The sequence below is a fragment of the Procambarus clarkii genome, chromosome 2 (genome assembly GCF_040958095.1).
Source record: "Procambarus clarkii isolate CNS0578487 chromosome 2, FALCON_Pclarkii_2.0, whole genome shotgun sequence".
Classification (NCBI taxonomy): Eukaryota; Metazoa; Arthropoda; class Malacostraca; order Decapoda; family Cambaridae; genus Procambarus; species Procambarus clarkii.
This window is the reverse complement of record NC_091151.1, coordinates 37,510,847-37,536,858: the sequence shown is the minus strand read 5'-3', so window position 1 is coordinate 37,536,858 and position 26,012 is coordinate 37,510,847. Positions and strand designations below refer to the sequence as shown.

The following is a 26,012-nucleotide window of genomic DNA, read 5'->3' as shown; positions in this document are numbered from 1 at the left end:
TGACAGTTGAGAGGTGGGACCAAGGAACCAAAGCTCAACCCCTGCAAGCACAACTAGTGGAGTACATACATATACTTTTTATATATAGGAACTTCACTTCCATCCTTCCCCCTCAAACCCCACCCTCTACTTACCTACCATCTGAATGTAGAATGGGCCATATACAACAGGAAAATGTGTGCATTGTTCTCAGTTATTCATTGTCCCTGAATTTTATGCTAGAATATTTTGTTGTACCGTACAATGTTTTAGTGTTATTGGCTTATTTATGAATGTTTTCAGGGAGTCAGTACTCATGTGTGGTGATACCCCATAGTCCTGGAGCAAGTGAAGACCTAGCATCATGTGAAGCACTGGGGAACATCCTCATGCAATGTTTGACTGAGAAAAGTAAGTCATTTGTAGAATCCATTTTGTAATTTTAGAGGCTTAAGCTTGTATGCTGTTGAACTATGTAGAACAGTTTGGGAAGTATGGATACAGAATTGTGCAAATAAATTATCTTTTGTTGCTAATATACAGTAAACATTTGAGAGAATACATTGACTTTAGTTATGAGTTATAACCATAAGTTGCTGCTGGCTTCGGATCATACCTTATGCTTGTGTCTTGGTGGCCTTGTTGTGTTCACCATTATTTATATCACAATATAAATTATTATACTATTTAGGCAGGACAGCAACTTGATCTCTGTATTTACTACCTGGATATAGCAAGTGCAAGCAAATATAGGTAAATAGTTTTGAATATAGACTATTTACTGACAAGGTATAATTAAGAGTCTTTGTCAAGTAACGAAATGTTGTTTGTATATAATGTCTAACAATGCAGTTTTTCTTAAGAGAAGGCTCTTGTGGCTCCCTAAAGCCACCTCAGCCTCCCAACTACTAGATTGCATCAGCCCTGGAGTTTCAAATGTAGATGTGATTCAGACTACCGCTCTGCAAATGTGAACTTTCTAATGTTTTCCTACAGCTTTGTTTCCTTAGTTTGAACTTGTCCTCAGGTTTTTTGAAGTTGCAGGTTTCAAATATTTTCTTTGTCAATTTTGTTGACACCTATTACTATTTTGTATGTAGTGATCATAGTATATCTATTTCTTCAATCTTCTAGCTTTGATATACGTAATGCATGTAATCTTTCCTCATCGCTCTTATTTTTTCAGTTTTGGGAACCATTTGGTTGCATGTCTTTGCACCTTCTTCAGTACAAAGAAGAAGGTGCTCAAGATGTGTTTCTTGAGATATGGGCTCCATGCAATTGCTGCATATTCCAACTCTGGTCTCACAAAGGTTGTGAATAATTTTTTTAATATTCTATCATCCATGTACTTAAAAGTGATTCTGAAGTTGGAAAACGTTTCATATGCTCCTTGCACAATATTCTTGACATGGTCCTCAGGTGAGAGTTTTCTATCCAGAACCACCTCTAGATCTTTTATCAGAATTCTTTAAAGCTTTTTCACATAATTTGTAGGTTGTGTGTGTGTGTGTTCTATTTAGTCATTTGTTTACATTGTTGGGGAAGTTTAGAGGCTACGGTCTCTCTGACTCCAGCAGTGGTCTGTAGTGGTTTGCTGCCTTTCTGGATGCTTTCCCAGTGGGGTGGTAGTGTCAACTGCTCTCTGCACCTCTGAGGGTGGCCAAGTTCTGGTTCTGGTCTCTGGTAGATTAAACAGAACTCTGCAGCAGATGTGACCTAGTAGTTGGAAGCCATGTCAGTGAGATAGCTTCAGGAAGCCACCGGCTTTTCCCCAGGTAGAGGCATAAAATGCTGGTGTCTCCCGCTCAGCCTTCCTTAGGTATCATGCTATGGAAAAGGCGAGTTAAATGTTCTTGTTTCTATTCTTGTTTGCTACTTTGGGGAGTTACCAGATATGCTAACTCATAAATAAGACTAGATTATATGAAAGCATTGTAATAAACAGATTTATTAGTTACTCCTATTTCCTTTTTTTCTGTCCATTTTCACATGTATTTCAAGTTTTGTACCAGATAGTATGTGTGCCTTGCTTGGATCAGTGAACCTAAGAGGACTTTGAAGTTTGTCATTATGGGTAATATTGAGTATTATCCAGTCACACCAGCAGAAGTATGACCCTGTAGGGCAATTTAAAATTCCGCCTAGTTCTGTGCTGTATGTCGGCCCTGCCTGGCTGTGCATATTACTGTCTATAGACATGGGGGAACTTACTTTGTGGAGCAGCAGAGTAATCTTTTCAGAATGATGCTTTTCATATACATAACTGAACATTCAAAGCCTTGTTTGTATCAGTGTTATTGTCTGTCTGTACTTTGCTTCTTGTTGTAAGCAAGCAATTCAGTTGAAGAACAGTGATAGTTACATAAATTATTTTTGGCATTATTGAAGAAGCTATTGTCAATTAGTCATTAAATTTATGCATTTTGGGTCTCGAGTATGTCTATCAATTAGTTTGTATGTCTTCATTTATAGAGATGCTAGTAGGTCCATACATAAAAGGTTATAAGATGATTCACTTAATTTTCTGGAAGAGTGCTTGGTGGCTCCCTGAAGCCATCTCACTGAGATGGCATCTTCTACTGAGTCACATTGGCCATAGGAGTCCTGTTGGCCTGCTGATAATTAAAACCAGAACCTGATTCCCTCACAGAGGCATAGGGAGCAGGGGATTGTTATGATCACGATCAACCAGAAAACATCCAGAAATTATGGGAAGCAATACAAACAACTGCAAGGTTCACAGAAAAAGCAGCACTGAAAATGGGAACAGTAACAGACTCCACAAATGATTCACTCGAAACTTACCTTAAACCTCTTAATGCGCTAAACCACCAAAGCACAACACCCTGGGAACTCCCAGATTCTAGTCCATCAATGAATCAGTCTGAAGCTGATAGACCACAGACTAAAGAACCTGGTAGGGGAAGAGGGAGTCGAGGAACCACCGGGGCTTTACCAGAAAGAGGCATTTCATTACATTCAACACTGGTTTTCTGGATGACCCTGTGGGTGACTCCCTGAATCTATCTAATAACAAAAGATGAAAAACATGGTACTTACCAAGGAGGAGTAGAGTGGCAACCACACATCCGAAAACAAGACACTGGGCTGGAAAATCCGACCTATGGCAACACATTCCCAACTGGGACTAGAAACAGTGACCAAATACTAATCAGCTAAGATTTAGACCTCCAAAACCCCCAAACTTATAGCATGTTAGTGAACACAGCCAGCAGTGCCACGAACATCAAGGGCGCAAGGGTAGACTACAGGCTGGCTAGCTTTAATAACACTACAAACATGGAACAAGCTTGCCTTGGAACAGGGAACCAGGAAAACAGGATCAACAAACAGAGCATCCAATGAAGGAGACAAACTGCTACTACCTGCCAAACACTACAAATGATTTACCCCTGGCTGTACAAACCAAGCCTCAGTCACCACAAAACCCATTTCTTAAGTCAACTGACTCATTCTTTGCCAGAAAAGGAGAAGGCTGCAAGTGAAGAAACCATCAATTAGGGCTAGAAAAACAGTGCCCAAATCTCTGGAGAAGAGCATGAAGTTTCCAAACCTGATAACTGGATGTGATTGCCAACAAAGTGTGTCTTATGAAATATATCCCAGACAGAAGGAGCAACTGTGAATTGAGGTGAGAAAAGAAATGCATATATTCTATCGAGAGACCAAGATAGGTCCAGAGATGCATGAACCGGCAAGAGGGGAAAGCAGAAGACAATTTGTGTACAAGTGCCAGTGAGGTAGTGACACCAAATACAGAGAAGAGTAGCTTCACCGTAGCCAAGCGATATGTGGCAACAGTACATTATTTGGCATGAGATGCCAATCAGCAAACAACTAGAACAAAAAAGTATCTTGTTCACCAGTCTCCATGGTGTAATGGTAAGACACTCGCCTGGCGTTCCGCGAGCGCTTTGTCATGGGTTCGTATCCTGGCCGGGGAGGATTTACTTGGCGCAAATCCTTAACTGTAGCCTCTGTTTAACTCAACAGTAAAATGAGTACAGTACTTGGTTGTAAAAACGATTCTTTGCGGCAGGGATCGTGTTCCAGGGACCTGCCCGAAACACTACACGTACTAGAGGCTGTACAAGAATGTAACAACTCTTGTATATATCTCAAACAAAAAAAAACAAAAACATAGGAATTGATACAGAACAAACATGGAGAAAGACATGAAAGGAGCACCAGGAAACTTCATATTGTCTCTGCAACTAAAGATGCATTTGCACCAACAATTCAGCAACACCATACAAATGCAAACATCATACAAATGGTGTTAAAGGACCTTACCTTACAATCTTGTCACATTCATTCTGTGGTGAATGCTCCTTTATAAACAATCCTCTCTAGTACTGTCGAAACTTGACTGTGGATGTCCTGCATATTCACCAGCTTCACCCTTGATCTTTTGTCATTTCAATGCTTTGCATCATACTAGATTGTACCTCGGCTTTGGGTTGTCTTTCATTGTTTAGGATCCCCAGTCCTAGAGCTCATAAATAGAAACTGGTTTTCCATCTTTACAAGACCAACAAGATGAGTATGCCTTCACTACTTCACATGAACCCTATAAAACTCCCTAATTATGCTTGTACCACACCTTAACTGCTTCCTTCAATTTAAAACCCTGTTTATTTTTCTTTGCAGTTTTTTAATGCATCGAATGCCTGCATCAAGGCTTTTCTCCTTGTGCACATAAACAAAACATTATCCTCACATAGTATCTACAAGTACAGTGCATCTTCACTAACAAAACCCGCTCTAGCGAATTCCCGGAACATCCAAACAAATTTTGAATTCGGTATTAAATGTTCATTGGAACATACAAATGTTCGATTAAGCGAGGATTGTTCGACAAGCGATCACCGAGACCGAGCTGTCATAGTTGATGACAGCCACTGCCATCAACTACCTGCGCAGCTGCGCAGACATGTAGCGCGGCTTTTGTGACATCATGTGCGTTTGCTCGTTTTCATTTGGGGGAGTTCTGTCCGCTTGTTTGGCTATTTTCATTGGTTTCACCAGAATAGGGGTTTGTTTTGAGGCACTTACCTTTCTGGGTGCCTGTCCCGGTTGATGGCAAATATAGAATGCTCCAAAATCACATGTACATTTCTGTGGCCATTGCTCCTCGTGCCTCTCTGAGGGGGGGCCCGGTTCTGGCCATGGTCCCCAGTGGGCCTAGAACTCCACCCACATCGACTGATGCCAAAGTTAGGGATATCCATATCAGCCTGGATAGCTCCGGAAAGCTTCCGGGACTCACCCAGAAAATGGCGTTTCATTACATTCAACTCTGGTTTTTTCGCTCTGATTATTTTTGTTTGGTCAAGGGACAGTCATGCTTGTCATTTCTAGCTATTCTCTCATCATTGGCTCTCTCATGATTCTCATGGTTTTGCTGCCCTCTGACCACTGTAGGATGCTGATATGAAACTGCTTTTTTTGCAAATTAGACAGCAAGTCTCTCAGCCTCCTGTAATGGTTGAATACAAGCCTGTGGTTGGGCTGTTCTATCTGATATGGTTTTAATCTGTCCTCCATTTCTTATCTGTGAATATGTGTGTGGGTTCCCCAGTGTTGATATGCAGAGAAAAACACACAGCATTTTGGGCAAGTCCTTAATCTTATGTTCCCGGAATACAACCCGCCAAATCCTTTAACAACCAGGTACTCATTTTACTATTGGGTAAACAGAGGCTACAGTTAAGGATTGACTCCCAGTAAATCCTCCCCGGCCAGGATACGAATCCAGGAAAAAGCGCTCGTGAAATGCCAGGCAAGTGTCATACCACTACGCCATTGGGACTATAATCTCCATGGTAATCAAAACAAACATTCTTTGATTGGATTCATGAAGCTGCACACTCCACATCTCTCCTGCCCAGTGCAGAGTGTTTGATGGTGTCCCTATATCTGACATCTGAAACAACCCAGGGGTTGCCGGATGTATGGTCTATGTTAGTATATTCTCCAATTTCCAAGATTTAATGTTTCTGGCACTTTTCCTTTGATAGCTGATACCTGGTTGATGGGGTTCTGGGAGTTCTTTTACTCCCCAAGCCCAGCCCCAGGCCAGACTTGACTTGTGAGAGTTTGGTCCACCAGGCTGTTGCTTGGAGCAGCCCGCAGGCCCAAATATCCACCACAGCCCGGTTGGTCCAGCACTCCTACGATGGTCACCAGAACCTGACATGTTGCTGCTTTGTCTATATTTGTGCAGCATTGTTCAGCATTCAAGATTTGCTTGTGCTCTAGTATTGGATCCAGTGGAAAGTTGGAAAGTTGGGAAAGATCTCAACAGTATGATTGTGTGCATCTTTCTGAAGGGTCCAACTTTTCCTTTCCAAACTTATAGGTTTTCCTTGTAGGACTGTTACTGTTTCTAATCAATTTGCAGTCTTTTGGTTTGGTTGTCATTATAATTTCTCTTCTCAGGTTGACTGTGATGAAAAGTTTGAGCCCTGTTGCTCCTTTTCCATCGTCGTTTCTATAGGAAAGTAGTTTGCCTGCATTATCTTGAGCTTTGGAAAATGTGCAGTGTCTGACAATGGCAGGAGTATGACTGGTGGTGTCCTCACCTGTCTCATGTTGTTGTTTTGTGGTTTGGCTGTGGACAGAGGTACATTTTCTGATACTGTAGGCTGGTTTGTGACTAGTGCTGTCCTCTTCTGTCTCATAATGTCATCTTGTGGCTGGGTTGTGGACAGAGAAACATTATCTGACACTGGCTAGTGTATGACTGGTGTTGTTTTCTCTAGTTCCATTATGTGTGATATCTTTCTGGTAGAAGGACTTGATGTTGTCTCAATAGCAGTGTTTTCTGTGCCTGCTGTATGTCAGTGCATTATTATTGTTCCTCCTCATTGTCTGAGAATTGCTTCCATTTCATCTTTCTCTTTGACTTTCTGTGATGTCGCCATGTAGTGAGGACCAATTTACTGCCCTACCTGTCTGAGCCACTCCTGGGTCTGAAAAAATATGTTCCCACTCCCCCTTCCCACAATGGAGGTCATAAAATGGTTCCCCGGGCAGATTCAAGGATACCTGACACTTATTAGAGCATTTTGGTCTAACTTTCCTGTAAGACTCGGTACACCAACGGCCTTGTGGCACTGCCTGCAGGGCATCGCCTCTTTCTGCAGAGCAGGCCTCTAAGTGACCTAGTCAGTAATATGGTCTTTAACAAAAATAAAAATACTGTATCTGGTAAATTAAAATTAGCGATCATAGGGAGCTGGGCACCCAGTGCTGTATGACAGTTTGGGTTGCTTGAGCACTAGGGTGCAAATAATAAAAGTCAGCTAGCCAACAAATAGTCAACAACATTTTTTACCAGTAATGATCCCTTCCTAACAAGATATGCTCTGAGTTTTGGAGTATTGATATGCCCTTCCTCACCATACAGCAATGACCTTATCTGGTGGTTGCTCAGAATCTTAAGTTTTTCAGAGAACAAAATCATGTTCAGCCTGCTATCCAGTGGCGCCAACAATTCTCCCTTGTCAGGACTTGAACCCAGACCAAACTGCTTGTGAAGTGCTGGGAGTGTGTTATCACTACACCATCAGTGACTGCACATAGCACTAGCATGGAACCTACACCTTGTGAAGAACAAAAAGATACTTGTCAAAGTTCAGAAGTTTGCAACTAGATTAGCACAGTACCAGAACCAAGAGGGCTCAACTGTGATGACAGGTTGAGGGAAGTCACACTCACAACCATAGAGGAGAGAAGAAACATGGAATATGATCATTACATACAAGGTCCTGAAGGGAATAGACAAAGTGGATAAAGGAAGCCTTTTTAAATAAAAAAGAAGTAGGACAAGGAAACATCAGTAGAATCTGGACACGCAGTTGAGTTGCAGAGATGTAAATATGTTACATCTCTGTATCTATATATATCATTCCTGTATGGATGGTTGACACGTGGAATGCATCGAATTCCACTTGTCCTGACTTGCCACAATTCCAATTCCATCAACAAGTTTAAGAAAGAATTTGATGGAAATATTTTAATGTTGAGAGAGGTAATAAGTGCATCAGGTATAAAAGGCTAGGAGGCGGGGCATAAAGAGCTAGATCTCACCTTCCCGTAGCCACTGATAGGTAAGAATATTTATTGTAACCTCTGTTGCTAGTGATTTATTAGTGACTATAATTGTAGTCCTTTCAGTATGTATATTATCTAACAATACTAATAATAGTTTCACTAGTGTTTCAGAAGGCAATCCAAGGCAGTGTCTTTCTGGGTAACTAACTTTTCAGACCATCTCCAGGTCACAAAATGGGCTGTAGAAAAAATGACACGTAGTGCTGCACTTAAAAGATCCGGCCATGTAAAGAGAGTGAATGAGACCAGGCTAACAGCTTGCATAAAACTGGTGTAATGAAAAGGGAACTAAAAACATGGCAAAAAAAATAGGGCGAGATAGTATGCAAAATGGTGGTATTATTGAGTTGTGTACAAAGATACTTCTGACTGCCTTTCTGCTCTTTAGTGGGAATTAGTGTACAAAATGTACTCTATTGTATATAAACAGAAAGGAACTGTCACTGCAGTGCCCTTGCTCTACTATATTGCTTTTGCTAATGTTGTTTAAGTTGACATTGCTTTTTTTTTTTTAGACAGTTCCTCAGTTGCTTATAAGTCTTTCTAATCCTCAGAGCCTGTATGTGCTATTGGCCTTGGTGTGTGTGCATTATTATCAGCAGTAAAGGGAGATCCTCAGCAGTGGGCATTCAGAGATATTGCACTAACAGGGGTAAGGAGCATTTCATTCACTGTAGATCCTTCTCGGAAAAGCTTCTGTAAAACACTTGTTAGAACCAATTCTTATACTGTACTTCTACTAATATGCATAATGCACGATTGTTCAGGTGTGCAGCTTTTTCCAGTACTGGTGCACCCAGACATTTATGAGTCGACTGTATAATGAACATTTGTAACTGTCCCTATCTAGTAACCTGCAAGTTATAAAATAATATCACGTATACCAATGGGAGCCATATTACTTTAGTCAGATACTTTTATGATTCGTGGAGTCGCATCTTTATTGAACTTACCATTAATATTTGTCAAGTTTCCAGTGGTTTTGGCATACACTGCCTCCTCTTTAAGCTCACTCTATTGTGTAAGCTACACTCTAAGCTTAACAATCAACTTGAGTGTAACTAATCAACTAAGTGTAAGCTACACTCTAAGCTTAAACTATTTTTTAGTCTTATTGTGTAACAAAGATGTGTTTTCTATTTTCTGCTATGCCACTGTATGCATGGGCACATGTATACATAGGCATGCAACAGTGTGTTTGCAAATGCATGTATTAGTTTGTGCATGTATATATATACTGTATATACATTAAATAGATATGTCTGTATCCAGATACTCATGTATAAGTATGTGTATACATATACATACATTTGTTTGTGCATCCAAATCTGAATGCTTTAGTGTGAGCTTATGTATACGGTACGTACACAGCATAATACATTTAGGTATCCCATAAAGGTGTACCTTATAGTTTCACTAAAGTTTTGTCCCCAATTTATCAATCTGTGTGATATCTAGTGAGAACATCTTGACACATTGACCTGAAACCTTCAAGACTAGTGTATGGTGCTGTAGCCCTGACATGGAAGATTTTAGTTAACATGACAGAGAAGGAGGAGGGAAGAAGCCTTGAACATTATCTTGAAAACAAATAAATGCAGATGATGAGTCACAATAATGTGGCTGAAGATATGAAGACTAAACCACACACCAGAAGATGGAGATGACGACATTTCAATCCATCCTGGACTATTATCAAGTTGATTGTAACCATTATCAAGTCGACTTGCAGCAACCTAATGTTGCTGCAAATATTGCCCTGTGAAGTTTTGAAGTATTTTCAGTTAGGTTTTACTGGGAGGGCTTTTTAGTGGCTCTCTGGAGCTAGCCACCTGGATAGCTCTATGCATACCATGTCACACCAGGCCCTTGTGAGACAAAAAAACCTACCAGACCAAAACCTAATCCACTGAAAGAGGCACAGGGAGGAGGTGGTGGTACTAGGTCACCCAAACCAAAAGGATAAAGTACCAGAAAGGTAGAGCACACCAAACAGACTGCAACATAGAAAATGTTAGCAACCTGAGAACTAGGAAACGTAAGTAAGTAAGTAATTATCAAAAGAAGGCACCAAACCGGGAAGGCTATGTAGCACCATCAAATACGCAAAATAATCAGGGGGCGCTAAATATCACCAAGGATGCCAATACGAGAACAAAAACGCATAAGGCGAACGATATCAAAAGTATCCGAGTCACCAAGAATTCTATCGAGGGACAGGTGACCGCGAGGGGCGGTCGGAAAGCAAGACACACGCTCGTCCTGGAAGTCAGGACATTCAAGAAGGACATGCACGACTGTAAGAGGGACAATGCAACTAGGACAATAAGGAGCAGGGCGGCGCTCCATCAAGTGACCATGGGTTAAGCGAGTATGGCCAATACGCAACCTCGCCAGAGCTGTTTCCCACCGCCGGTTACGGTGGAAGGAGGACGGCCACGAGGAAACACAACATTTAAGAGTACGTAGCTTGTTACCAGTAACAGACAACCAAGAAGCCTGCCAACGGGTAAGGACTGAGGAATGGATAACCGGGTAAAAGTCGGAATACGGAATGCCTTTACGAGAGATGGGACAAGAGCGGACAGCTTCCTTAGCGGCAGCATCCGCACGCTCATTTAAAGACACACCAATATGGCTGGGAACCCAACAAAACTCAACCGACTTAAATTTACTGTGAACGAGAAATAGCCAATGCTGGATCTCGACAACTACTGGATGAACCGGATTAAAGGACCCGAGAGCCATGAGGGCACTACGAGAGTCAACAACAACCACAAAGGAAGACTGACAACGAGAAAGCAGGAGACAAAGAGCATAGAGAATAGCATAAAGTTCCGCTGTAAAGATGCTAGTCTCCGGAGGCAAGCCACACATATAAGTGCGATCAGGAAAAACAACAGAGTAGCCAACACCGCTGACTTAGACCCATCGGTGAAGACAGAAACGGAGCGGGAGTGAGAAGAAAAGTGCTCGAGGAAAAGGCGTTTTAGAACCGTAGGAGGGGTAAAAGCTTTAGTGACACGGGTCAAGGAAGTACAAAACCGCGGAAGAGGGACCCTCCACGGGGGCAAAGAAGGAACAACACGAGGAGAAACATCAGAAATACGAACGGAGAGAGAATCCTGTAGGCGAGATAACCGGACAGAAAGAGGGAGGTGGTGAAGAGGAACAGGAACCGCAGGAGGGGTAAAAGTTAAAGCACGACAGAGGCGAGAGGAAGGATGTTGCAAGGACCGCGCAAGATAGCGAAGACAGTAGCGATCACGGCGGTGCTGGAGAGACAGGAAGCCAGTGTCAACATACAAGCTAAGGATGGGAGTCGAACGAAAGGCACCAGAACTGAGGCGCAACCCAGTATGGTGCAAAGCATCAAGACGGCGAAGAGTAGGAGAAGCAGACGAGTAAGCAGGGCAACCATAATCGAGCTTAGACAGGACGAGAGAGGAATGTAAAGCAAGGAGAGTGCGCCTATCTGCCCCCCAAGAAGTATGGGACAAGACCCGAAGGAGGGTAAGGGCCTTAGAGCACTCAACACGGAGGTAAGAGATATGGGGAGACCAAGACAAACGAGTGTCAAGGAATAACCCCAAAAGCTTCGCGGAATCTTTGTATTCAAGGGGATGACCATAAAGTGACAAAGAGGGACGAAGAACAACCCGTTTCCGCGTAAAAGTCATGGCACAATTCTTAGAAGTAGAGAACTTGAAGCCATGACCTGTGGCCCAAGACGACACGGCATCAATCGCAAGTTGAAGCCGGCGTTGAAGGAGAGGCGAATCATCACCCTGACAACAAAGGGTAAGATCATCGACATAGAGAGCGGAGAAGACACCAGAAGGAAGAGAGGAAAGAAGACCATTGAGGGCAACCAGAAAAAGAGTAGTGCTCAGAACACAACCCTGGGGCACACCTTCGTATTGCTGAAAAGAGGCAGAGAGAGCGGTACCAAGGCGCACCCGAAAGGAACGACGAGAGAGGAAGCTGCGGAGAAAGAGAGGGAGATGACCACGAAGGCCAAAAGAATGAAGTTGAGATAGGATATGATAACGCCAAGTGGTGTCGTAAGCCTTTTCTAGGTCAAAAAAGATGGCAACAACGGAGGTCTTCGCAGCAAAAGCAGTACGAATATAGACCTCCAAGTTCACCAGGACATCTGTCGTGCTGCGGCACTTGCGGAAACCAAATTGAGAAGGGGAGAGGAGGTGATGGTGTTCCAGGAACCACATCAGACGAACGTTAACCATACGTTCAAAGAGTTTGCAGACACAACTTGTGAGAGCAATAGGGCGAAAGTCCTTAGGGGAAGTACCCAGAGACCCCAGTTTGCGAACAGGGAGGACAACGGCTTCGAGCCAGTCCTCAGGGACTGACGACGACTCCCAGATCCGATTATACAGACTCAGTAAATACTGAGACGTGCTCGGAGGGAGATGGCGAAGCATCTCATAATGAATACCATCGGAGCCCGCCGCCGTAGAACCGCAGAGGGCCAGGGCAGAACGAAGTTCAGAGAGAGAGAAGGGATCATTATAGGGAAGCTGAAGATGAGTGCAGAAATCTAAAGGACGAGACTCAAGGACAGGTTTACGAAGAAGGAAAGATTGGGGAAGATGAAGACCAGAGCTAACAGAAGAAAAGTGGGAACCCAGTTCGGAAGCGACCTGCAACGGGTCCGCCACAAGAGTATCATGGAGGTGAAGGACCGGTGAAACATCGGGAACGAACTTACCCGCTATCTTGCGGATACGCTTCCAGATCTGGGCCAGAGGGGTCTCGGACGTAATTGTTGAGACATAAGATGCCCAACATTCACGTTTAGCCGTACGGATGGTCCTACGGGCCACCGCACTCGCTTTCCGAAAGAAAAGAAAAGAATCAGTCGTCTGCCTACGGCGGTGCCTCTTCCAGGCTGCACGCTTACAGCGGACAGCCCGAGCACAGTCCGCATTCCACCAGGGAACGCACTTCCATGGACCCCGAGAGGAAGAGCGAGGAATAGAGCGGAGGGCAGCGTTGAAGACAGTGTCGTGAAAAAGGAGGAGAGCGCGAGAGAGAGGCAGAAGGGAGAGGTCAGAGAGAGCAGCACTGAGGGTAAATAGGGTCCAGTCTGCCTTAGCAAACTGCCACCTAGGGAAAGAGAGGGAAGGGCGAAAAGAGAAAAAGGAAACAAGGATGGGGAAATGATCACTTCCATGGAGGTCATCAAGAACCTGCCACGTGAAATCTAAGTAAAGAGAAGAAGAGCAGAGAGAAAGATCAAGACAAGAAAGGGTGCGAGTCCGAGAGTCCAAATGAGTGGGCTCACCAGAATTCAGAAGAGACAGGGAAGAAGAGAGGAGAAACGGCTCAAGGAGGCGACCCCGGGTATTCGTCAGAACGTCACCCCAAAGAGAATGACGACAATTGAAGTCACCCAGCAGGAGCGCAGGCTCCGGGAAGGAGTCTAGGAGGTGTTTCAAATCAGGAAGAGAGAGCGGGACACTCGGGGGGAGATAAATGGAACAAACTGTGTACCATTTCCCCACAAAGATATGAGCAGCAGAACAATGGAGAGGCGAAGGAAAAAGTAAAGGAACAAAGGGAACATCAGCCCGAATCAAGAGAGCAGAAGAATTAGAAGCCCCAGCAATGGCTGGGGGGGGGGAGAGAAAGGAATAGCCACGAAAACGACCAGGACGAGCACCAAGCATTGGCTCCTGGAGACAGACACAAAGGGGCGAAAACCGCGAAATCAGAAGTTGGAGTTCGAGGAAATTGGCGTAATAACCTCGAACGTTCCATTGAAGAATGGACAACGACGAGAAGAGAAAGGACAAAAACAGAGAACAAGGAAGAAACAAAGGCGAAAGAGCAACAGAGCACATTAAAGAATATCAGGGTCGGGATCAGGGTCAGCAAAGTCAGGGTTAGGGGGCATGGGTAAACTGAGCAAAGACGGAGGGAAGGAAACGGGAGAACAGATCAGAGGTGGGCGGGCAGGGTCCGGAGGAGGAGGAAGAGGAGGAGACAACGGAGAGGAGCAGTCAAGGACAGCAGCAGGAGGAGGGGGAGTAGAAAGAGGGGAGCGCACCCCAGCAAGAGCAGCAACCAAAAGGGAAGCAGGGGCCAAAGAAACCTCCATAGCAGGAACAGGGGGCGCAAGCACTGAAACGGGAGGGGAAGAAGTAACAGAGCCAGAAGGAGGAGCTGAGGAAGAAAGCGAAGCCTTCTTACCCGCCGGGGAAGAGGAAGGAGAGGAGCCAGGCTTACGCTTCTGACTTAAAGAGACCGGTGTCCCAGCAACTACGTACCGGGCAACGGATTCCAGTGTCTCAACAGGAGAAGCCGAACGAGAGCACACACGACGGCCGTTAGGAGAGCGATGGACATCCGCCCGCACCGACAGGCGGTGGGGAGAGCCGATAGATGGAGGAAGAGGATGGGAAGGAGGATCGGAGGGGGACGAGGAAGAAGACACAGAAGACACGACAAACTGGGTAGAAGGAAGGGGAACCCCAGACAGAGGACCAGGAGGAGGATCCTTCGGGAGAGAACCCAAAGGAACAGAGGAGGGGGCAGTGGGCGCATCAGGGTCCAAGGCCCGGAAACGGTTGTGAGTCTGAGGAAGGCGGGAAGGACGAGGAGAGGAAGAGCGCAACACGCGAGCATAAGAGATATTAGCATAAGGCGGGAGCCGGCGAACCTGGCACCTCGCCTCAGGAAAAGATAAACGCTCCCGGTGCTTCAGATTGAGGACGGCTGCCTCAAGCTTGTAATGGACACACGCACGGGAGAAGGTAGGATGGGCCTCACCGCAGTTGAGGCAACGAGCCTGGGGAGAAGTGCACTCCGACTTAGAGTGACCTTCGCCACCACACAAAGGACAGAGAGAGACAGTCCCGGAGCAGCGGAGGGCACCATGCCCAAACCTCCAGCACTTGTTGCAGAGCCGAGGAGAAGGAATGTACTCCTGGACAGAGCACCTGGCACCAGCAAGAATGACAGAGGGTGGAAGGGTCCTACCATCAAAGGTAATCTTCACAACCCAGAGGGGTTGACGGCGACTACCACGAGGGGGATGAGTAAACGTGTCCACCTGGAGAATAGAATGGCCCTGGGCAGCGAGGATATGTCGAATATCGTCGTGGCAGTCGCGCAGGTCCCGAACACCGGTCGCAACATGGGGCGGGAGCAAAATAGTGCCAACACTGGCATTCAACTGAGCGTTCTTCGAGACCCGAACGGGGGTCTCGCCAAGGCTGGATAAGGCAGCCAAGCGGGAAGCAGCATCCTGAGAAGGAGCAGCAACGACACGTGTACCGAGACGAGTGGGGTTGAAAGTAATGGAGGCATCCACGGAATCAATGAGATGTCGATGGAGGGAGAAATCGTCAGGAGGCGCAGAATCAAGAGGGAGGAGATCAAAATATTTGGCCCACGAAGCGGGACCAAACAAGGCTTGATAGGTAGCAGAACTGGAAGGAATCGAGCGAGGGCGGCCGTGACGAGGACGGCGGTGAGAACCCCCAGAGAGAGAGGGGTTAAAAGGCGCAGTAGTTACAACTAGAGAAGGAGCCGCGCCAGGGGACGAGGTAGTCACCACTGGGGGCTTGGGGCTCGACCCAACCACAGAGGAGGGAGGGGAGCCAGGGGAAGGAGTCAGAGAGGCCAAAGGAGGAGCAAGGTCGGGGCCCAATGCAGCGGAGGCTACAGAGCCCGGTCTTCCAATACGGACCGACTCGGGGGCTTGGTCGCCCACCCCACGAGCCTGAGAAGGTAAGCCAGAAGCAGCCGAAACAGGGGTTATCATCTTGACGAAAAGAAGAATTCATTCACGAATGTGCCCTCACACCCACCATGGAGCCACAATTAGAGGCAGGACACCCAACAAGAAGCAATCGCCGATCTTGTCGGGGCCTCCTAGGGGTGCGTCGTGAGTATACGCCCCACAAACGCCACCTTAAGAAACCGACAGTCCGTCGAGATCGGGTTCAGTGACGAAGTGGGGATTGACAATAAAAGGTTCCCCTCGCTCTCGACGTCGGGTACTGCAGTTCTACGGGTGCATGAGTATGCCTCCTCAAGCACCCGGGCGTCAAAATAGAAGAAGTCCAAGGGAAGAACCAGAACGAGCAAAAGGTCGGCAGGAAACGGCAAGCAGATAGGAGAAGAGGGGGGAGAAAAACGAAACAGAAGGAAAAGGAAAAGGTGCCCAGCAGAATTGGAGAGGACGGCAGCAGGAGCACAAGGCTAGAAAAGGACAGAGGACTGTCCCAAGGAGCATCACACTCCGGCAGCCGCCCACGAAGCCCCCACACGGCGACAACGAGCTGAGCGGGGAGGGGGACTAGGAAACGCAGTAGTTAGCTCATTTTCCCTGCTAGTTACACAACCCTCTGCCAGGTGGCAGCCCCCTGGAGTCCATGGTCAAAAATCAGTTGAGCACCTGGTGTGGGCCTTGATATAAACTAAAAATAACTACTCATCGTGTTACTACAGATGCGTAGATGCATCCAACAGTGGCAGAGCACTGTGGTTCTGTGTCACACTTTGATCATCATAAACACTATCTTCACTAAAATGAACATTGGACATAGTCTTTATTACAGTCAGGATCTTTTATCATACTATTATCGCAAAATAATCACAGTTACCTACAGTATATATTTTTTCATTTTTAAGTGCTAATGTGGACAAAAGCTTAACAGTGGTGCTGTTAGCTCATGTTGCATGCCAGCCTTGGTTGCTTATTTATTGTTGAGGCCTTCATACCCAGGAATGGTGTCCATGATTTTTTTTTTTTTTTAATGGCATCTGTTTACTGGAGACTTGAGAAAGCCAATGTAATTACCTAAGTGTAGTTACAGGATGAGAGCTACGCTCGTGGTGTCCCGTCTCCCTAGCACTCTGTCGTATAATGCTTTGAAATTACCGACGGTTTTGGCCTCCCCCACCACCTCACTTAGCTTGTTCCAACCGTCTACCACTCTATTTACAAAAGTGAATTTTCGTATATTTCTCCGGCAGCTTTGTTTCGTTAATTTAAATCTCTGACCTCTTGTTCTTGAAGTTCCGGGTCTCAGGAATTCTTCCCTATCAATTTTATCGATTCCTGATACTATTTTGAACGTAGTGATCATATCGCCTCTTTTTCTTCTATCTTCTAATTTTTGCATATTTAATGCTTCTAACCTCTCTTCGTAGCTCTTGTCCTTCAGTTCTGGGAGCCACTTAGTGGCATGTTGTTGCACCTTTTCCAATTTGTTGATGTGCTTCTTAAGATATGGGCACCATACAACCGCTGCATATTCCAGCTTTGGTCTAATAAAAGTCGTGAACAATTTCTTTAGTATTTCTCCATCCATGTATTTAAAAGCAATTCTGAGGTTAGAAGTGTAGCATAGGCTCCTCGCACAATGTTCTTAATGTGGTCCTCAGGTGACAGTTTTCTATCTAGAACCACCCCTAGATCCCTTTCTTTGTCAGACTTCTTTAAAGATTTCTCACATAATTTATAGGTTGTGTGGGGTCTATGTTCTCCAATTCCACATTCTATAACATGGCATTTATTCACATTAAATTCCATTTGCCAAGTGTTGCTCCATATTCTTATTTTGTCCAGGTCTTCATGAAGGGCATGACAATCATCTAGGTTTCTTATCTTCCCTATTATCTTAGCATCATCAGCAAACATGTTCATGTAATTCTGTATTCCCACTGGTAGATCGTTTATGTAGACAATAAACATTACCGGTGCAAGAACTGAACCCTGTGGTACTCCACTCGTAACATTCCTCCAATCCGATACCTTGCCTCTGATTACGGCCCTCATTTTTCTGTCATTAGGAAATTTTTCATCCATGTTAGTAGCTTACCTGTCACTCCTCCAATATGTTCCAGTTTCCAGAACAACCTCTTATGAGGAAATCTGTCGAAAGCCATTTTTAGGTCCAGATAGATGCAGTCAACCCAACCATCTCTTTCCTGTAAAATCTCTGTGGCTCGATCATAAAAACTGAGCAAGTTCATTACACAGGATCTTTCAGATCGAAAACCATACTGTCTGTCTGATATTATATCGTTTTCCTCCAGGTGTTCTACCCATTTAGTTTTAATTATTTTTTCCAATATTTTGACTATTACACTTGTCAATGATACAGGTCTATAATTAAGAGGGTCTTCCCTGTTTCCACTTTTGTAAATTGGAACTATGTTAGCCTTTTTTCACACATCAGCTACAACTCCTGTACATAGGGATGCCTGAAAAATCAGTTGGAGTGGAATGCTGAGCTCAGGTGCACATTCTCTCAGAACCCATGGTGAAACTCCATCTGGACCAACTGCTTTGTTCTTACTTAGCTCCTTGAGCATTTTTTCCACTTCATCTCTAGACACTTCTGTGTGCTCTATGTTGTTCCCTGGAATTCTTATTGTGTCTGGTTCCCTAAAGATTTAATTTTGTACAAACACACTTTGGAACGTTTCGTTTAGTGTTTCACACATTTCCTTTTCATTTTCCATGAATCTATTTCCCATTTTCTACCTCTGAATATTATCCTTTACCTGCAATTTGTTGTTTATGAATTTATAGAATACTGATTCTGTTTTACATTTGTCTGCAATCCCTTTTTCAAAATTTCTTTCTGCCTCTCTCCTCACTGCCGTGTAGTTGTTTCTCGCATCTTTGTATCACTGGTATGTTTGGGGGTTTGGCCTTTTCCTGTATTGATTCCATTTTTGTGTCTTTTGGTCTCTGGCCCTCTCGCAATTTGTATTGAACCAATCCTGTTTCCTAGTTCTGCATCTCTGTTTTGGTATAAAAAATTTTGTGCCTTTATCATATATTTCACAAAACTTGACATACATCTCATTCACTTCCTTGTCTAGCATCAAGTCTGTCCAATTATACTCACTAAAAAAAATTTCTAAGGTGGCCATAATGTCCTCTCCTGAAGTCAGGATTTTCAACTGCTTCAACCTCCTTATTTTCTTCCAGATTATAACGCATTGCATACTTTATTCCCAAAAAGACATGGTCACTTTTACCCAAGGGAGGAAGGTACTGAATGTCAAATATCTCTTCCTCCTTCCTGGTAAATATCAAATCTAGCATGGAGGGAATGTCCCCTTCCCTCATCCTCGTAGCTTGTTTAACATGTTGATACAAGAATGTTTCCAGGATGAGGTCTACAAATCTACAGGTCCAAAAATCTTCTGTTTTAGCTTCATATGCTTCCCAGTCTATGGATTTCAAGTTGAAGTCACCGACTATCAACAGTCGTGATCTATCGTTATCCGCTCTCGCTATAATCTCTCTCATTATTGTTATAAGACGTTTGCGTTTACTATCTAGCTCCTCCTTTGACCATGTGCTGCTTGGCGGTGGACTATATGCATTTATGATCATTAGTTTATCATCCTCATGGCAGATCTCTAGTGCTATTATTTCAATTTCTTGTGGATTGGCAGTCATTAGTTCTTTCACCTTTAGGTGTTCTTTCACCAGCACAGCAACGCCACCGCCTTTCCTAATTTTTCTGTCCCGTCTCAAAATTGAGTAGCCCCTTGGGAATATGACCTCATTTAAAATAACATCTTCAAGTTTTGTCTCCGTGAGTGCAACAATGTCTGGTGTCTGCAGCTGTATTACATCACTTAACTCCAGTATCTTCGATCTCACTCCATCTATGATGGTGTATGCAATCTTCAGAAACTTGTTCCCCCTCTCCTTATTCTTCACTCCCCCTCTCTCTATTGATTTTGTTGGTTTGCCTTTATGTACCACTTTACTGGTCTGCCTACCCCTATCACTTTGTAGAAAAAAAGAATTGATTTCTTCTTCATTCCTGCTCTCATTTAAACTTTTTGCCTCGGCGAGGTTCAGTTTCAGCTTCTCTCTGTCTTCTTTTGAAAGATCTTGTCTTAACGACCACACTTTCCCATCCTCATCACTTTGTAATTTTCTGGCATTCCTAAGTACTTCTTCCATCTGTTTGACACCGTTTAGGGTGATCCTGAAAGGTCGATCTTTCCCTTTCACGTATTTGCCCATTCTCCTGTAGTCGCACACATTCTCTATGGTAGTAAAACCTTCTACGAGGCCAACAATTTTATCTACTACTTTCGCTTCTTCTACGGCTCTTTCTGACCTAGATGTTATCTCCTTTTCTTTGCAACCAAAAATTATCAGGGATTTGCTCCGATCAACTGTGTTTTCCACCAACTTTAGGTTAGATGCCAATTCCTTTCTCACTTCCAGCCTAATGTTTGTTTTATCTTGGTTGCTGCAGTGTTTGGCTTCCATTACTGCTGCTTCAATTTTTTCCTTCTCCTTGGCCACTTGTGCATAGGTGAGTTGCATATCTTTCTTGCACTGTTCTATTCCCTGTGTAACTTCCTCCATCTGTGCTGACAAAAGCTGTTTCTCCTGTTGAATTTCCTTACCTAACCTATTGTAGTCATTTATGTTTAAATTTACTTTAATTTCTTCCAAAGCTATTTTTAAGAGTTTATTTTCTTTTTCCATGGCTTTGCAATTTGTTTCCAATTGATTTTTATCCTTGCACAAGTCTTTCACTATATCCTCAAGACATAAAACTTTGTTATTCAATGTGACCATGTACCTGTGGAAGTTTTAAAATCTTACACTGTATCCTAATACATCACATGTTGGTAAGTGCAGTTTGGCCATAATTAACTACCCCATCACCTGTTGGGATGCGCAGCCGATGGGTTAACTTCATCCCTTTGGTGGGTGTCCCGGCTGATCCTGGTACCCAAGTGGGACTACTGTACATTCTCGATCTCTCTGGACTGACCAGCATCATTCTCTGTCCAATCTTTCGCATAATCACTTTAGATCAGGTTTGCCTGGTATTATAGGTGGATTCTTGAACGGTGTCCCTGTACCTCCAAGACTCATACTGGCATGTCCCTATCATCCAAGATTTCAGTACTGGTTCAGTTTCATTGTGAGGCATCAGTCTTACAATTTCAAGGTTCTACCCTTTAGCTTCAATGTGACTCCTCAAATTTTTACCATGCTAGTTGTGACCCAGCATATCATGACAACTAGCTGGTTTGGCCCCCCTAAGCCAAGTTGTTTATCAGCTGGACAGGGATCTGGATCTTTCCCAGCTTGCCAAGGATCTGGTTCTTTTACGGCTTGCTAAGTTTTAGGTTTTTGATGAACTGGCAGAAGTCCCAATTGATTCCATCCTAGTTTCAAACCTATTGTAATTGGGCCTCATTGGGATTCCTGGTTGGCATCTCTTTCTCTGCTTCCCATAAGCTCTGGTCCACCTGCAGTGGTGTCACCATCTGGCTTTGGATCAGCTCCTGTGCTCAGTTACTCAATTGAGTAACTGCTCAAGTCAGTTGAGAATCAGTTGCTCAAGTGATTGTGCAAGAGCCTGAACTTTGCCTGCATAGTGTTTTCCCTAGGCAGGGTATAGCTCCGTGTACTGTACTGGCTTCTCCAGCTCCACCCATTTTGCTGCTGCAGTGACCTTTGTGGTCACTGCAGCAGCAAAATGGGTGGAGCCTTCCTTATTCACCCTGCATATGTTCGTTTCACTGTCTTCCTATTCAGGCTATTTGGGGTTCAGTTCCATGACACAATCTTTTCCCCCGTCACTCAATGTGTTCATGGACACCTCGGCTCAAGGTTGGGGCTTTGTGACTAGCACTCACCAGGCATCCCAGGAGTCAGTGATCAGATACATTCCATTGGGCAAGCAGTACAGTGCCCAAGTTTGCTGCTGTGTAGCAGGCATTTCGAAGCATTTGTTTTCCTGTGGTTCCGTCCTCCAACTTCCCTCCGACTGCTCCCTGGTGGTTCATTCCCAGAACCACCTCTTTCTGCTCATTCATCATTTTTCTTCAAGGGAGTAGGGTATCCATGTCGAAAGAACCTGTCAAAACCCACCAGCGCAGACCTAATCTAACACAGGAGTCTACACAACACACCAAGGTAACCGAAGTATGTGGAGTGGTTAGGAGGGGCCTACATGCAAACGATCCTTCCATTCCTCCCTCCCATCCCATTGGGCACCTGACTGCTGGGTGGACAGTACTTCGGATTCGTAGTCCTGAGGTTCTGGGTTCGATCCTGGATAGCTCTATTTGTCTCCGCCTCCGCCGGAGGCAGAGACAAATGGGCAATTTTTTTCCACCCTGATGCCCCTGTTATCTAGCAGTAAATAGGTACCTGGGAGTTAGACAGCTGCTATGGGCTGCTTCCTGGGGGAGGGGGGGGAGGGGGGTGTAACAAAAAGGAGACCTGGTCGAGGACCGGGTCACGGGGATGCTAAGCCCCGAAATCATCTCAAGATAACCTCCCTCCCTCCCATCCAAAATTTTAAGAAACAAATCTGGTTAACTGAGTCAAGTGTGTTAGGCTTATCAGAGTGAGCCGGTCCTTCCCCACCGCCGACACACCTCCCCCATACATCCCATACACACGCTCTCTCTGCTTCACCTCAACTTGACATCCATCCCTCCCTCCATCTCCCTCAATCCATCCATCCACCCATCCCTCCCTCCCTCCCTCCCTCCAACCTTCCATCCATCTCCATCCTACCATCCATCTCCATCCTCTCCCACCCAGTCTCTGCCTGCCTGCCTCCCTCCCTCTCTGCCTCCCTCCCATGTAATGTAAATGGTTAGAGTGGTGGTTAATTGATGGTACAACAGCATCGTGAGAAAACAAGCCATTAGATGAGGCTGTAGAGTGCAGGCAGCAGTACAAATGGTGACTGGTGATGGCTGTAACCAAATCCATCTTATGGAATGGCTAGGTTTGACAGATTAAGAGGTATTGCTGCTGGCTACTATGTTGTGAGTCTGGTCAGTTGAGGTAGATCAGAGGTGGTGGTACTTCTGATTGAGCTTAGTTAAAACTACAGTACCTAGATGCTGTGGTCAGTTGACCCTATATCCTTATCCACCTGACTGTTTAGAGCAAGGCTGCTTGTTAATTGATTACTGGGAAATTGCTTGATGTTGTTTGTAGTACTGTATTGGTAATTTGGAAAATATGTCTGGATGTAATATGTAGTAAATGGAATTCTTGGTATATCTAAGTAGCTGTTACACTATTTTTAATGTAGTTACTACACTTCTCTGTGGTTAGCTGGTTCAGAAAGCCAACAAAGGGCTCCTCCCAGAAAACCAGTAATGATCCCACCTCTTTGTTTTAGATAGCTTATGGCTTGAGATGTTAGTTTGATCACTGACTGTTGAATAATAGACTATCATTTAGTCTTTTTATACTTTGTGCTTTTTAATCTTCTTTACTTGATAGCCATTGATTTCTGGGGGGAGCCCCTTCAGCTCCCCGGAGCTATCCAGGCTGATATGTACAGTATATCCCTAAACTTTGGCATCAGTCACTGTGAATGGAGTTCTAGGCCTACCGGGGACCACGGCCAGAACCTACCCCCACCCCCCCCCCCGCCCCCCCCCCCCCCCCCCCCCGCCCCCCGCCCACCTTCAGAGAGGCACGAGGAGAACGGCCTATAAAAATGCACGTGGGATTTGGAGCATTCTATATCTGCCATCCACTGGGACAGGCACCCAGAAAGGTAAGCACTTCAAAACAAACCCCTATTCTGGCTAAAACGACTAAAATAGACCAACTAGTGGACAGAACTCCCTAAATAAAAACGAGCAAACAAGCATGACGTCACACGAGCCGCGCCACATGTCTGCGCAGCTCCCCCCCCCCCCTCTTCCCCGGGAGGAGATAGGGGAAGCCTCAAACCCCCAAGCCGGCGATCCACCCTCCAATTCTTTGGCTGATGTGATGTGGCATGGTCGTGTGGCTCCAGCTCCAGACTCTGTGTGTTGTGCTGTACCTTGGGTCCAGTACTGCTCTTATGGTGGCGTGCGAGCTGGGAGTAATATTCATGGGTACTCAGGCTGCATGTGCTTAGGGTTACCTTCCCTGAGTGCCCTGTAAATACTGCCCTTGGAGCTTGGGGTTATTGTCCATAAGTCACCTTGGGGTCTACCTCTGTTGGTCTTTTGCTGCTCGGCGCTTGACCGTCCTGAGTGTTTTGGGAACTTTCCGCCCTTGTTTACCTTGGGGTAAGTGGTAGTTTTTGCACTGGTAGGGGCATGGGGTACTGCGCAGTTAGTTTTGACTTATAACAGCGGCCGGTTCTGTTCCTCCTGGGTACACTGTCCTCTTGCAAGGTTTTTCTTTTTCTTTTTCTTTTTCTTTTTACCTTGTGGGGGGGGGGGAGTCTGCTTTGGTGTCTCTTCCCCCAATTATATTAGGGTTTGACCTGTTTTCAGTGGTACCCCCTGCTTCGCCCTCGTGAGTGGACAAATCCTGGGGGTTCAGCATTAGCAGTTTGTTTGGTAGCATTGGGTGCTGGTTAGCAGTTCCCTGCCTGGGCTTACCCTTATTGATACCAGTCTAGGGGGCCCTGGGAAACCCCACAGGGGCACACAGGGGTCCGATGGATGTGACTTCTGGGTCTCCCTCTCGCCTTGTGAGAGTTTGAGGGTTGCTCTGTCCCCTCGTCTCAGGACGACGCTCATAGTTTTTGCTTCTGTCATGCTGCCTGTTGGGTTGGTGACACCTTCGACCCGGAGTCCTGCGAGCATTGTTGCTTGTTTGTAACTCAATTCGCCCAATCTATTGATGATGATATTTGGGTGCAGGCAGCTCACGCATTGCAGGCTAGGTTTAGGTTGGTTGCTTCCCCGAATGCCCAGAGGCTGCCCCGCTTTGCTTATAGGGACCCAAACTTGGGCGTGTTGGTCGTGTCGGCCTTGGTTCAGTCCGCGCCCCCTCGTTCTTCCCCTGCTGTGGCTCATTCTGCACCCCCCCCCCCCCATCCCTTCCTGCTTCTGGCTCCTAAGCGTCTGAGGGATTTGGGGTTGGGGCAGGGTTTAGAGGTTTCTGAGACTCTGGCGGTTTCTGGGGTTGCGACGGAGGCATTCGAGTCTGTTCCTCCAGTCGTGGCTCTGGGGTCTGACCAGTGGGCCCCCTCTCATCCTACTTTTTCGACCTCCCTGGCTTTTTCTTGTGAGGCCGGGGTTTTGAAGGATGATTCGCCCCCGGGGCCTGATGTGGAGGTTCCCCAGGGTTAGGGAAGGAGCTGACTTGGGGGGCCTTGAGTTTTCAGATCCTCAAAGCAGGGCTTACTGTTACAAGGAGCGGGATTTTCCTTTCCCCCCTCAGCGTACGAGTTGGATTTTGGTTCGGCTCTTGACCGGATTCGGTTCCGTACCCTTGCGGGTCCTTCGGTTCCGTCCTTCCGGAGGTTTTCAGCTTACCTCCTGCACGACCCGGAATATGCTTCTACAATGGATCCATCTCCCTTCAGGTTTGGGTCTTCGTCTCCATACTGGGTTTGTTATGAGGTTCCGGAGTCGTCCTGACTTGAGGACTGCCCGTTGTCGTCGTTGGATGCTTGGGGTGCTTTCTGACGTACCCGCACGCTTAAGTGGCGCGAGGCGTTGACTGTGGTCCAGTTTTACCTGGGGGGGCGACTTTGAGCAACTTAATGAGTGTCTTTTCGCTCCTGCCCTTCTGCAGTATGTGGGCGTGATTTAGCTTCACGTACAGGTTCCTTCCCTGTTGTCTACGCTTGTGGCTGAGGACTTGCATGCTTGTGGCTTGCTGGCTTCGGTCTTGCGTTTCTTCCTTCCTGGAGCTGTCTTCGGATTGGCTTGCGGAGAATGTAGAGGCACTTCGGGGCCGTTGCTGGGTCAGGTGCCTTGGTCTCGGATGCTCGTGCGTTGTCTGCGCATTTGAAGCTGGTTGCGCCGATCCTGCGTGATGTGCTGTCCCGGTTTTTCACTGCTCGTCTCATGTGTTGACAGGTTGTGCTCACTTCCTCCTTGGAATCCGCTTGGACCCTGGCTCTTGGGTTGTCTTCGCCCCTTTTGTCATT

General features: G+C 45.6%; 1 protein-coding gene across 1 annotated transcript in view; it reads left to right on the top strand.

The window, feature by feature from the left end:
• LOC123762235 (glutamine amidotransferase-like class 1 domain-containing protein 1) overlaps positions 1–26,012 on the top strand; it is a 98,352-nt gene that overhangs the window by 33,602 nt on the left and 38,738 nt on the right. Inside the window, exons 4-5 of the mRNA XM_045748621.2 lie at positions 283–390; positions 8,676–8,773. Coding sequence (XP_045604577.1) covers positions 283–390; positions 8,676–8,773 — 206 coding nt within the window. The remainder of the gene's footprint in view (positions 1–282; positions 391–8,675; positions 8,774–26,012) is intronic.